The sequence below is a fragment of the Elephantulus edwardii genome, unplaced genomic scaffold, assembly GCF_000299155.1.
Source record: "Elephantulus edwardii isolate Elephantulus edwardi_28Jun2011 unplaced genomic scaffold, EleEdw1.0 scaffold00126, whole genome shotgun sequence".
NCBI lineage: Eukaryota > Metazoa > Chordata > Mammalia > Macroscelidea > Macroscelididae > Elephantulus > Elephantulus edwardii.
The window spans coordinates 6,380,881-6,391,858 of NW_006399876.1; the positions used below are offsets into that span (position 1 = coordinate 6,380,881).

The 10,978-nt window shown below is 54.6% G+C and overlaps 1 protein-coding gene across 1 annotated transcript in view; it reads left to right on the forward strand.

The window, feature by feature from the left end:
* The first annotated feature begins 1,875 nt into the window (after positions 1-1,875).
* The window catches only part of CPT1A (carnitine palmitoyltransferase 1A (liver)), a 45,639-nt gene continuing 36,536 nt past the window's right edge, over positions 1,876-10,978 (forward strand). The window contains exons 1-2 of the mRNA XM_006893235.1: positions 1,876-2,016; positions 7,058-7,197. Of these exons, the coding sequence (XP_006893297.1) occupies positions 1,876-2,016; positions 7,058-7,197 (281 nt within the window). The remainder of the gene's footprint in view (positions 2,017-7,057; positions 7,198-10,978) is intronic.

Here is a 10,978-nt window from a genome sequence, read left to right on the forward strand (position 1 = left end):
TTCCAGAGATGCCGTCTTTACAGAAGCAGACGGCGGCGGCGTTCTCCTGCGGAGGGGCTGGTGGGTCGTCACCGCTGCCCTTTCCGTGAGCAGCCCAGTCACCACAGCTTCCTCTGGGAGACAGTCATGTAGGGAGGAAGAAAGGTCTGGCGGTCGCCCAAAAGCCCTGTGGAACCTGGTTCAGCCCTGGCACTTGGGGGTGCTGTTGAGGTGGTGGCAGCAGCTAGTGGTCGCCCTAACTTTCTCTTCCCTTCCAGAGTTCTTGCCATGGTGTGTCGGCTTCTGGGGGCCAATGATTCCCCAGTGGTCACCCACCCAAGTTCTGTCTCATGGACATTGTCCCAGTGTGTGTTCCCCATCCCATCTGTGCTGTCAGACTGTGCCCGTTTCCTCAGTGTCTCCCACCAGCACATTCCCTCCCTCTGTCCCCTCCTGCCTGGCCCTTCCCTCAGCCCCTGGGGGGGGGGGTCAGCCCCTCACTGGCCTGCTTCCCTGCCTCTTCCCACCCCCTGCAGAGGACAGAGTAGCCAGAATGGGTAGCTCTTAGGTTTCATAGTAAATTATTTACAGACACACACAATCAAACCCTCAACCCTTGAGTTTACCCAACTCTTGAGTTTCCAAGGTTATAAATCTAAGTATTTATGGGAGAAAACTGGCACTGATTGTTTCTCCCTTAGAGCAGCCGGTAAATTTGAACCGCGTGCCTTTGGGTTGTCAGTGCAAGTCCTTAGCACCAAGTCACAGAGCTCGCTGGGTACTTGTGAGGGTTACAGCCGAGGAAACCGTCGGGGCATCTGTCCTCCTTACAGGCGACTATCAGAGTCTGCGTGGTGACACCCAACATCAATGTCCATGTAGTGTTTCATGGCCAGACGGTGGGAGGGAGGGTGACAGGCTGTGGGGACAGAGAGGCCACGTGGGGAGGGTGAGGCGTACGGGGGACAGGGTGTGAGGGACGCGGACAGGAGCCAGCGGCTGGCGCTCGAGAACCAGGGAAGTGAAGTGTCCCATGGTGTGTCGTGGGCCCAGCAGCTGACCCGGCTGAGTTACAACACCCGGGACTCACTCTTCAGGCCGGTCTTAAGGCTGGAGGCAGTTTCTCTTTCTCTCGGGAACAGATACAGTTTTTGTTTCTGTTTGAGGAGGAAGAACGCCCACTCTCGAGGGCTGGGCCTGCTGTGTTTCCATAGTGCCCTTCATGATGGAATCTCTTTGGGAGTTTGGCAGCCCGCCTGGAGGCCAGGGGTCAGGCCCACCCTTGACCTGCTGTGAGGACATTCTGGGAGGACTTGCAGGTTTCTCGCAGGCCAGCCCTAGGGTCTGGTGTGCCACAGGAGACTGGCCTTTGCTGATGATCTCACTAGCCAGCTGCTGGCTTCCAGCCTGAACCAGGTGTGGGCTGGGCTGCCGGCCTGCGGGTGGGGGTCCCCGTAAGGCCCTCTGAGCTGTGTGCCCTGCTGTCTGTTCTGACCCAAAGCAGCCCTATAGGATAGCGCAGAACTGCCCCGTAGGGTTTCCAGGGCTGAGAAAGGTGAAGCAGTCCGCTTGTGGGCAGATGGGCAGCCCTGGACACACGGGCACCTGTCCCCTGTCCTGCCGGCCACTGTGATTGGGAATTGACTTCGCAGCAGTGGGTTGAGTTAATCTTCAGGGAGCAGACCACCACATCTTCCTCCCCGGGAACCCCCGACCTTTGAGGTGGCAGTGGAATGCTTGACCACTGCACTACCAGGACTCCCGGACAGGACCTGTTCATGACGGATGCTGGGCTTGCTCGAAGGAGAGGGAACGCTTGGGGTCAGGGCCCACTGGCCTCCCTGGTGCCCGTCCCAGCGGCTTCTTGCTCTCTCTCCAGGTGCTCCATCACTCACCATGGCGGAAGCTCACCAGGCCGTGGCCTTCCAGTTCACCGTCACCCCCGACGGCATCGACCTCCGCCTGAGCCACGAGGCCCTGAAGCAGATCTATCTCTCGGGACTTCACTCCTGGAAAAAGAAGTTCATCAGATTCAAGGTTTGCGGCTCTCTGTTTCAGTCTAAAGCATAGTCAGACGCTCCGGGTGGTGCAATCTGTTACCAAACACAGCTGCTGAGTGAGAGGCTGACAGGTCAGGTCTCCCCAGGGGACCCTCATCAGAAAGGCCTGGCAATCAGCTTCTGAAAGTTCAGTCCCTGAAGTTGCCGTGGGACAAGGCTCTCCCCTGAAAAGTGGGGTGATGAGGAGTCGGAATCGACTCATTAAAGCGGAGTTGCTTTTTGTTGTGGTGGTGGTTTTTAATTGCTTTTCTTGCAATTATTACTGTTGATTTAGGCCTATTATTTCTCCTTCTCTTCAAGTTCTTATGGAATCTCCCTCGTGCTTTACACCCCCACCCACTCACCCCTGCCCTCCTAGTGATTGGCTCCCTTCCTGTCTACCCTCCTTCTCACCCTGCCCCTCTTTGAACATTTATATATGTGTGTGTGTGTATATATATATATATATCCCATTTATCCTACTAGTCTCACAATAGAGGCCTTACACTGTATTTGTCCTTTTGAGACTGATTTACTTCACTCAGCATATTCTCTAGTCTCTCCCGTGTTATATAGTATTTTTCGTTTTGGTGGGGGGTATGTTGTTGTTTTGTTTGTTTTGCTTAATATCTAAGAAATGGATTTCTACTTGTTGTGTGAGATCTTCAGCGTTCTGAAGAATTGCTTGCTTAAAAGAGCTATATTTCATGATGTTGATGTTGTGTACCGTAAGTCAGAACCGACCCCTAGCTGACCCTCCGGTGGGTTTTCAGAGACATTTAATCACACGGGGGGCGATTGACCATCCTTCTCCCATGAAGCAGCTGGTGGCCTTGAACTGTGTGCCCTCAGGATTGTGGCACAGCTTCTCACCAGACGTAAAGTTTTTGAAGCACTTTCACATATGTGGGCCTGATACCTTCTTGAAGGAAGTACATGACGTGGGTTGGCGAGGCTTGAAGAGGGTAAACAGAGGGCAGAGAAAAGGCTAGCATCTTCTCTGAGTCCAATACCCTTCACACTCTGTAGAAAGGTGGATTTCCCCCCTTGCTGTCTGTATTTCCATGGTTTTAGTTGAGAAATAGCTTGCTGGTAAGTTAGTTCACCCTCAGGAGAGAACTCCACACATCCAGGTGCTCTGAGGAGGCAGAGCTGCCCTCAGGGTCCCCGAGGCACAGCATGTGCACAGAAGCTGACGCCTCGCCTTGTCCCAGAGGAGCAGCCGTGGATAGAACCTCTGCCTCGAGGTTCAGAGCCTGATGCTTTACACGCTGTGCCATGCAGCTCCATCAGGACCAGAGAAGTCCATGAAAATTCAGACACGGTGACCTTCTCCGCCCTCCTTGCTTGCAGAAGTGGACATTCATTCATTCTGTGAAGCACTAGTCCCATTTCGTCTGTTTGTTTGTGTGTGTGTTTGGTTGTTGTTTTGTTTTGTTTTTTTTATTTTGTTATTTTTTGTGTACCATCAAATCAGATCTGACTGGTACAGGAGGAGATTGCCCCTCCTTCCCCAGCAGAGCATCTGGTGGATTCGAACCGTGCACCTCTGGGATTGCAGTGCAGCTTCTTGCCACTTTGCCACCAGAGCTCATCATCTAGTTGTTTTCAATCTAATTGTTGAGGCCCCAGAAGCAATGAATGTGTGCTTAGAGAACCCCGGACCACTGAGGGTGAGACAGCATCCTCCTTGGAACAAGCACGGAAGGCAGGAAGGGTGATGGGAGACGAGAGACACGGGGGAAGCGGGAAGGATGCTGTTATGTGTTTGAGGATTATAACCCATGTCACTTGTTGAAGGGAAAACCCAGTTTTCTCTGTAAACTTTTACCCAAATCACATGCAAAAACCCCTGAAAACTCAGAAGAACATTTTGAAATGACAGCAGGTTGGAGGCGAGGGCAGCCCACCCCTGGACAGGACACCTGCCATCTTCCTTCTCAGAGGGGCTGTTGAGAAAGGTCCCCACCTCGAGCTAGAGGAGGAGGAGGGTGGGGAGCCCCAGCCTGAAAGGGGGAGCCCTTGTTGCCAGGGGTGGGTCCTTGGCCCAGGTGAGGGAGGGGGCCCAGTAGGGCCATTAGGTCTCTACCAGCAGTGGAGGGCGCCACCCACTGGTCAGGGCAGGAGTCACAGCCATTAACCCACAATCAGCAGTGGAGGGGGCGCCACCTACTGGTCAGCCCAGGGGCCTCAGCCCAGCCATTAGCCCAAAATTAGCAGTGGAGGAGGGCGCCACCCACTGGTCAGTGCAGGGGCCCAGCCTGGCCATTAAACTGAAATCAGCAGTGAAGGAGGGCGCCACCCACTGGTCAGCGTAGGAGTTCCGGCCATTAGCTCTCAATCAGCAGTGGAGGGGGCGCCACCTACTGGTCAGCGCAGGCGTCTCAGCCCGGCCATTAACCTGCAGTCAGCAGTGGAGGAGGGCGCCACCTACTGGTCGGCGCAGGGGTCCCAGCCATTAGCCCTCTATTAGCAGTGGAGGGGGCGCCACCTACTGGTCAGCTCAGGGGCCCCAGCCCAGCCATTTACCCACAATGAGCAATGGAGGGGGCGCCACCTACTGGTCAGCGCAGGGGTCTCAGCCTGGCCATTAACCTGCAGTCAGCAGTGGAGGAGGGCGCCACCTACTGGTCAGCACAGGAGTCCCAGCCATTAGCCCTCTATTAGCAGTGGAGGGGGCGCCACCTACTGGTCAGTGCAGGGGTTGCAGCCATTGCAGGGGAAAGTGGGTCTGATTTTAAAGATCTCATTCACAGTTTGGGGACCCCGTGGCTCTGTTGTTAAGTGTCCCATTGATAACCTAAAGGTTGACAGTTTGAACCCACCCAGCAGCACTGGGTGGCTCGAGTGTAACCAGAGGAACCTTGGAAGAAAGGGCTGGTGATCGACTTGTGCAAGACGTCGCTGTGAAAACCTGGTGGAAACTGAGCTCCGCTGCACGGGGGTGACTTGACAGGAGCCGGCCACGAGGATCTGGGCCGGGACAGTGCTGCAGCCTGGAGCTCAGGAGCAGCAGGGACTCTGAAGATGGCACAGCATCGGGCAGGGGCTCGCTCTGTGCTGCGTGGGGTCGCTGATGAGTCGGGGTCAAGGCGACAGCGGCTCACAGCAAGAAGGTGGACGGAAGTGAACATCAGGCAAACCTCAGAGATGCTGCAGCTTCCCAGACCACAGCAGTCAAGCAGTAAAACGGGTTGTCATTGCTGATTGCCTTTGAATCGAGCATGACTCATAGTGACCCTGTGAACAAAAGGCTTGAAGCCTTTCTGTAACTATGGACATTTATCAAAGTTCATAGAGTTCCCGGAGGCATGTGGTTTAGGAAGTGGATGCCACTCCTGCTTCCAAGTGAAACGGGTAGTGTGATAGAAATGGTAATGAAATGTCTTGTTTCGCTGTGCACAGGGAGCTCTGATGGCCTAGTAGTAAGGAGCGGTGCTGCCAACCCAAAGGTGCACAGTTCAAATCCACCAGCTGCACACAGCAGGAGAAAGATGGGCAGTCTCCTTCAGTGGGATTTCATGCTTCTGAAAATCTGCTGGAGGGTCAGCTATGAGTCAGTTCCAACTTGACACATGACAGCAACAACAGAAGTTAGGGTCATACATGTCCATTGTGTGTGTGATAGCACTGTGAGTTTGTGAAAATTTTCACAGTGTGGTGTGGAGACATGAGGTGAACACAGGCCGTTGGAACGTGGTGGTCAGTGTCTTTCAGGCACAGGGTCGCCTCAAACGTCCCATTTGTGGAAATCTTCCGTAGCTGTGAAGCATGGTAGGGAGAGGTGTCAGCACAGTAAGCCGTGCCTGACCTGGGCGTCCCTTGGAGCCGCAGGTGGTGGGAGGTGAGGGGCGAGCGGGCTTCCAAAGGCCTGAGCTGTCCTGAGAACCGGGACTGTTGATCTGGAAGGTTCCTTCCTCCCTTTGCGTATTCATTTTCATCTAGCTCCAATTCATTGCACTGTATTTTCTTTTCTAAGATGATATTTTACTCCAGAGAACGTGCAGCCACCCCTTGGCTTAGAATCTCCCCTGGCTGTCTCAGCAGTGGGAGATCACGGAGGACTTGGGCTTTGAGTGGAGCTTCTCCTGGGGGCATTCAGATGCAGTGACTCAGGATTTTAAATCCCTTGCCTTGTTCACATCTCTAGCTCACCGTGGTGGCTTTGTACGCTAGAAAAATTTTTAATTGCAAATTTTCAAACATACACAGAAACTAGAATTAGTGAATCTGCTAATCTCTCAGCTTTAATAGTTGACATTTTGCACATCATCCTTTTCCACCTTAAACGTGTTTGTAGAGCTCTGGTGGCCTAGAGACAAGAAGCTGCGCTGCAATCCCAAAGGGACGCGGTTCAGGGCCACCAGCTGCTCTGTGGGAGTAAGATGAGCAGTCTCCTCCCGTGCGATTAACTGCCTCTGAAAACCTGCTGGAGGGCCAGCTGTGGGCCAGTTTCTGCTCGACAGTACACACAACCCCACACAATGAAGAGGGAGCTCTGGTGGCCTAGTGGGCTAGGACTTGTGATGCCAACCCAAAGACAGGCAGTTTGAATCCACCATCTGCTCCTGGGCCATTTACAGCCTCTGAAAGCCCGCTGGAGGGTGAGCTGTGGGGTAGCTCAGTCTGGACAGCAGTGAGTTGAGGTCACAGCGGGCTTAGAGCTCAGTGGCTGAGAGGCCGTCCGTTCGACCCTCCAGGCTCTCCGCAGGAGGGAGAGGCAGTCGAGCTCTGCAACGACTCCACCTTGGAAACCTCATGGGACAGCTGTGCCCTGTCTCCCACGGGTGCGCTGGGCTGGAACTGGCCTGCCATCAGTGGGTTTGGGATAGATCCTTTGAGAAATTGTTCTGGGAGATACTTTTTTGGCTCAGAAGGAGAGGGGGAAATCGAGACGGTGGGAGCGTGTAAACAGGGCAGGATCTCTGGCAAGAGGCAGCATGGCCAGCCACCTGCCTGGAGGCCAGAGTCAGAGGGAGGTCCCTGGGGCGGCGGCGTCGCTGAGAAGGGCCCTGATCACTGCCTCTGCTTGTTTCCAGAATGGAATCATCACGGGCGTGTACCCAGCCAGCCCCTCCAGCTGGCTCATCGTGGTGGTGGGCGTGATGTCAACCATGTATGCCAAGATCGACCCCTCGCTGGGCATCATCGCAAAAATCAACCAGACCCTCGACAGGACGTAAGTCTGCCCGTCAGTGACCGGCCTTCGCGTCGGGCTGCTCTGTCTTCCAGGTTCATGACTGTGGGGACGCCGGCGGTGGCTCAGGTGGAAGCGTTCGCTGGCTGGGCTTAAGGGCCCCTGAGAACTGCAGTCTCACTCTCTGAAGGCCCGGGAGCATCTTGACTGGCCAGTGGGGTCCACAGATGAAACCTGTGCTGAAGGGTTGACTGCTGACTCTTCCCTTATTTATCCAGTGCTGCTGTCACAGACCCCACAGTGCACTGTCTCTGTCACCCAGTGCTGCTGTCACAGACACCACAGTGCACTGTCTCTGTCACCCAGTGCTGCTGTCACAGACCCCACAGTGCACTGTCTCTGTCACCCAGTGCTGCTGTCACAGACACCAACGTGCACTGTCTCAGTCACCCAGTGCTGCTGTCACAGAGACACCACCGTGCACTGTCTCTGTCACCCAGTGCTGCTGTCACAGACACCACAGTGCACTGTCTCTGTCACCCAGTGCTACTGTCACAGACACCACAGTGCACTGTCTCACTCACCCAGTGTTGCTGTCACAGAAACACCACAGTGCACTGTCTCAATCACCCAGCGCTGCTGTCACAGACACCACAGTGCACTGTCTCAATCACCCAGCGCTGCTGTCACAGACACCACAGTGCACTGTCTCAATCACTCAGCGCTGCTGTCACAGACACCACAGTGCACTGTCTCAGTCACCCAGTACTGCTGTCACAGACCCCACAGTGCACTGTCTCAGTCACCCAGTGCTGCTGTCACAGAGACACCACAGTGCACTGTTTCAGTCACCCAGTGCTGCTGTCACACACACCACAGTGCACTGTCTGTCACCCAGTGCTGCTGTCACACACACCACAGTGCACTGTTTCAGTCACCCAGTGCTGCTGTCACACACACCACAGTGCACTGTCTGTCACCCAGTGCTGCTGTCACAGAGACACCACCGTGCACTGTCACAGTCACCCAGTGCTGCTGTCACAGAGACACCACCGTGCACTGTCTCAATCACCCAGTGCTGCTGTCACAGACACCACCGTGCACTGTCTCAGTCACCCAGTGCTACTGTCACAGACACCACAGTGCACTGTCTCAGTCACCCAGTGCTACTGTCACAGACACCACAGTGCACTGTCTCTGTCACCCAGTGCTGCTGTAACAGAGACACCACAGTGCACTGTTTCAGTCACCCAGTGCTGCTGTCACACACACCACAGTGCACTGTCTGTCACCCAGTGCTGTCTCTGTCACCCAGTGCTGCTGTCACAGATACCATAGTGCACTGTCTCATCCAATGCTGCTGTCACAGACCCCACAGTGCATGTCTCAGTCACCCAGTGCTGCTGTCACAGATTTGCACACGTGGATGTCTTAGTTCTCTAGCGCTGCTGTAACAGATATGCCCTAAGTGTTGGCTTTCATGCCCATTTTTCTTTTCTTGCGGTTCACATTCACAGTGCTGGCTGTAGGAGACGGCTTTGCTCTGTGTGTCTCCTGGTTCTCTGAGGTTCCGGGCACAGGAACCCCACCATCCACAGAGCACAGTCGGCCCCAGGCTCTTCATTCCTGGTGGGAATAGATCCCTCTCTCCTAGTTCTCTGTCCACTTTTGCATTTCAAGAGATTGCCTCCAGATACCACCAAGAGATTGCCTCCAGATACCACCCAAAGCTGGGCCTCTATCCTGCCTCATTAATATCATGACAGTAACAATTATTATTATTATTATTATCATCATAGTAATATCATAGAGGTGACGATTTGCAGCCCCTGGCTAATTACATCAGGTTACAAAATAGGAATCTTGGCCCAACCAAGGTGACACATTTTAGGGGCCAGGATCCAGTCCCCGCCTGTTCCCCATGGGCACGCTTGTTTCCGCACCTCTTGAATTCACCCTGTGGGGCGCTCTGTGGTGACTCAGCTTCTTGGGTTCCTCCCAGAGTTGTTAGAAACCTCGGGAGCCCTTGTCCCTCTTCCCTCAGGGGACTTGAAATTTCTCCAAGAGCCTGAAGGGAGCTCTGGTGGCCTAGTGGCAAGGAGCTGAGCTGTTAGCCTGAAGGTGAGCAGTTCAAGCCCACCAGCCTCTCTGAGGGAGAAAGATAGGGTACAGGATGGACAGTCTCTTCCTGCCTCTGAAGCCCACCGGACGGTCCTTAACAACAGCAGGAGCTTGGAAGAGGCCTCTTTTCGACAAGAGATTTACCCCAGAGGTGCCTTTGTCAGGGAAATTGCTTTTGAGGGCAGGAACTGAGGATTAGCTGTGGGTGTTACTCTTGTTTGCTGGGGGGGGTGTGACTCTGACCCCAAGGGCCACATGTGCGGAGCCCAACTGTCCCTAAGGGTTCTCTCCTAGCAGATCACCGGCCTGTCTGTGAGGAGCCTGTGGATGGCTTTGAACCAGCAACTCCTTTGCTTCTCAGTCAGGCCTTTGACAGTCGTGCCCCGCGTGGCCTCGGAGCGGCTGTGTTTGGGTGAGCGTTTTCCTCTGAGGATCTCTGATTTTTCTCTGAGTTTTCTTGTTTGGAGCCCTGCTGGCGGACGCTAAGTATCCCCCAGAATACAGGCATATGGTGATCTAATGTTGCTCTAAACTACCTAATGATCCCCGTGACCCCTTAAATTGAACCGGAATAGGAGGATTAGGGTGAGACATGACTCTCCCCACCCCTAATCCCAGCACCACCCTGATCCCATGTAAGAGGGGCTGCCACGGGGTGTGGCCTGTAGTCACTGGACTCTTACTAGAGAGAAAAGGAAAGACAGTGAGCAGAGAGGGGTTTGGCATGGGCTCCACCGAGAAATCATTGTCAGGAGTGGACCGCGCCCTGTGTGACCTCAGCGAAGGCCAGAGCCCAGGCAGGGGTCCAGGAAATGCTGGAGAAAATCAGGACGTGTCGCCACGATGGCCAGAGAGGACCGTCCCTGAGAGCTGGAGTCCGAGTGTGGGCTTTCAGGTTCTGGTGGCTTAGTGGTAAAGAGCTGCACTGCTAGTCCTTAGGCAAGAGGTTCAAATCCACTGGTTGGATTCTCTGAAAACCCACCTGGAGGGTTAGCTAGGAGTCAATTCTGACTTGACAGCAGCGGACAACAGCCACAGCGTCCACTCACGGTATTGTTGGAGCAGCGTTAGAGGTTGGAGGCCAGCATCACGGCCACAGCCACCACGGCTGCTGCCTTCACCCTGACTCACAGCGACCATGGAGAAGCAGAGTTCTTCTAGGCCTTGAATCACCATGGAAACAGATGATCGTTCTCCCTCATAGCCTCTGGGGGAGTTCAGGCTTTGACCTCAGGGCTCCAAGATGCTGCTAACAGACACCCCCACTCCTGCTCCTCATTTAGTGAAGGGTCTGCACAGGGGTCCTCTCCCGCTCCTGGTGATGGAGCCCCTGGAGACAGGAAGGGACGTGGGGTCTCCAGTGGGCGATAAACCCTGGCTCAGGTCTTCCTTAGCACCTGCACGGGATGGGATAGATTGTGCCATTTCGTGGATGGTGCCTGGCCTGGACGCCTGCTGGATTTCATGGTCTGTTTGGGGACCTGGGTAGCTGTGGCCAGACTCTGTCATCCTTGGAAAGCATCCTTGGGGGCTGGCCTGGTCACTCCAGGGCTCTTGTCTCACTCCTCTTGCTATTAATGAACCAAGGTCAGCTCACCTGTAGAGAGAGCTCACCTATGGGCGGGGCTCATGTGTGGACAGAGCTCACCTATGGACAGGGCTCACCTGTGCATGGAGCGCACCTGGGGACAGGGCTCACCTG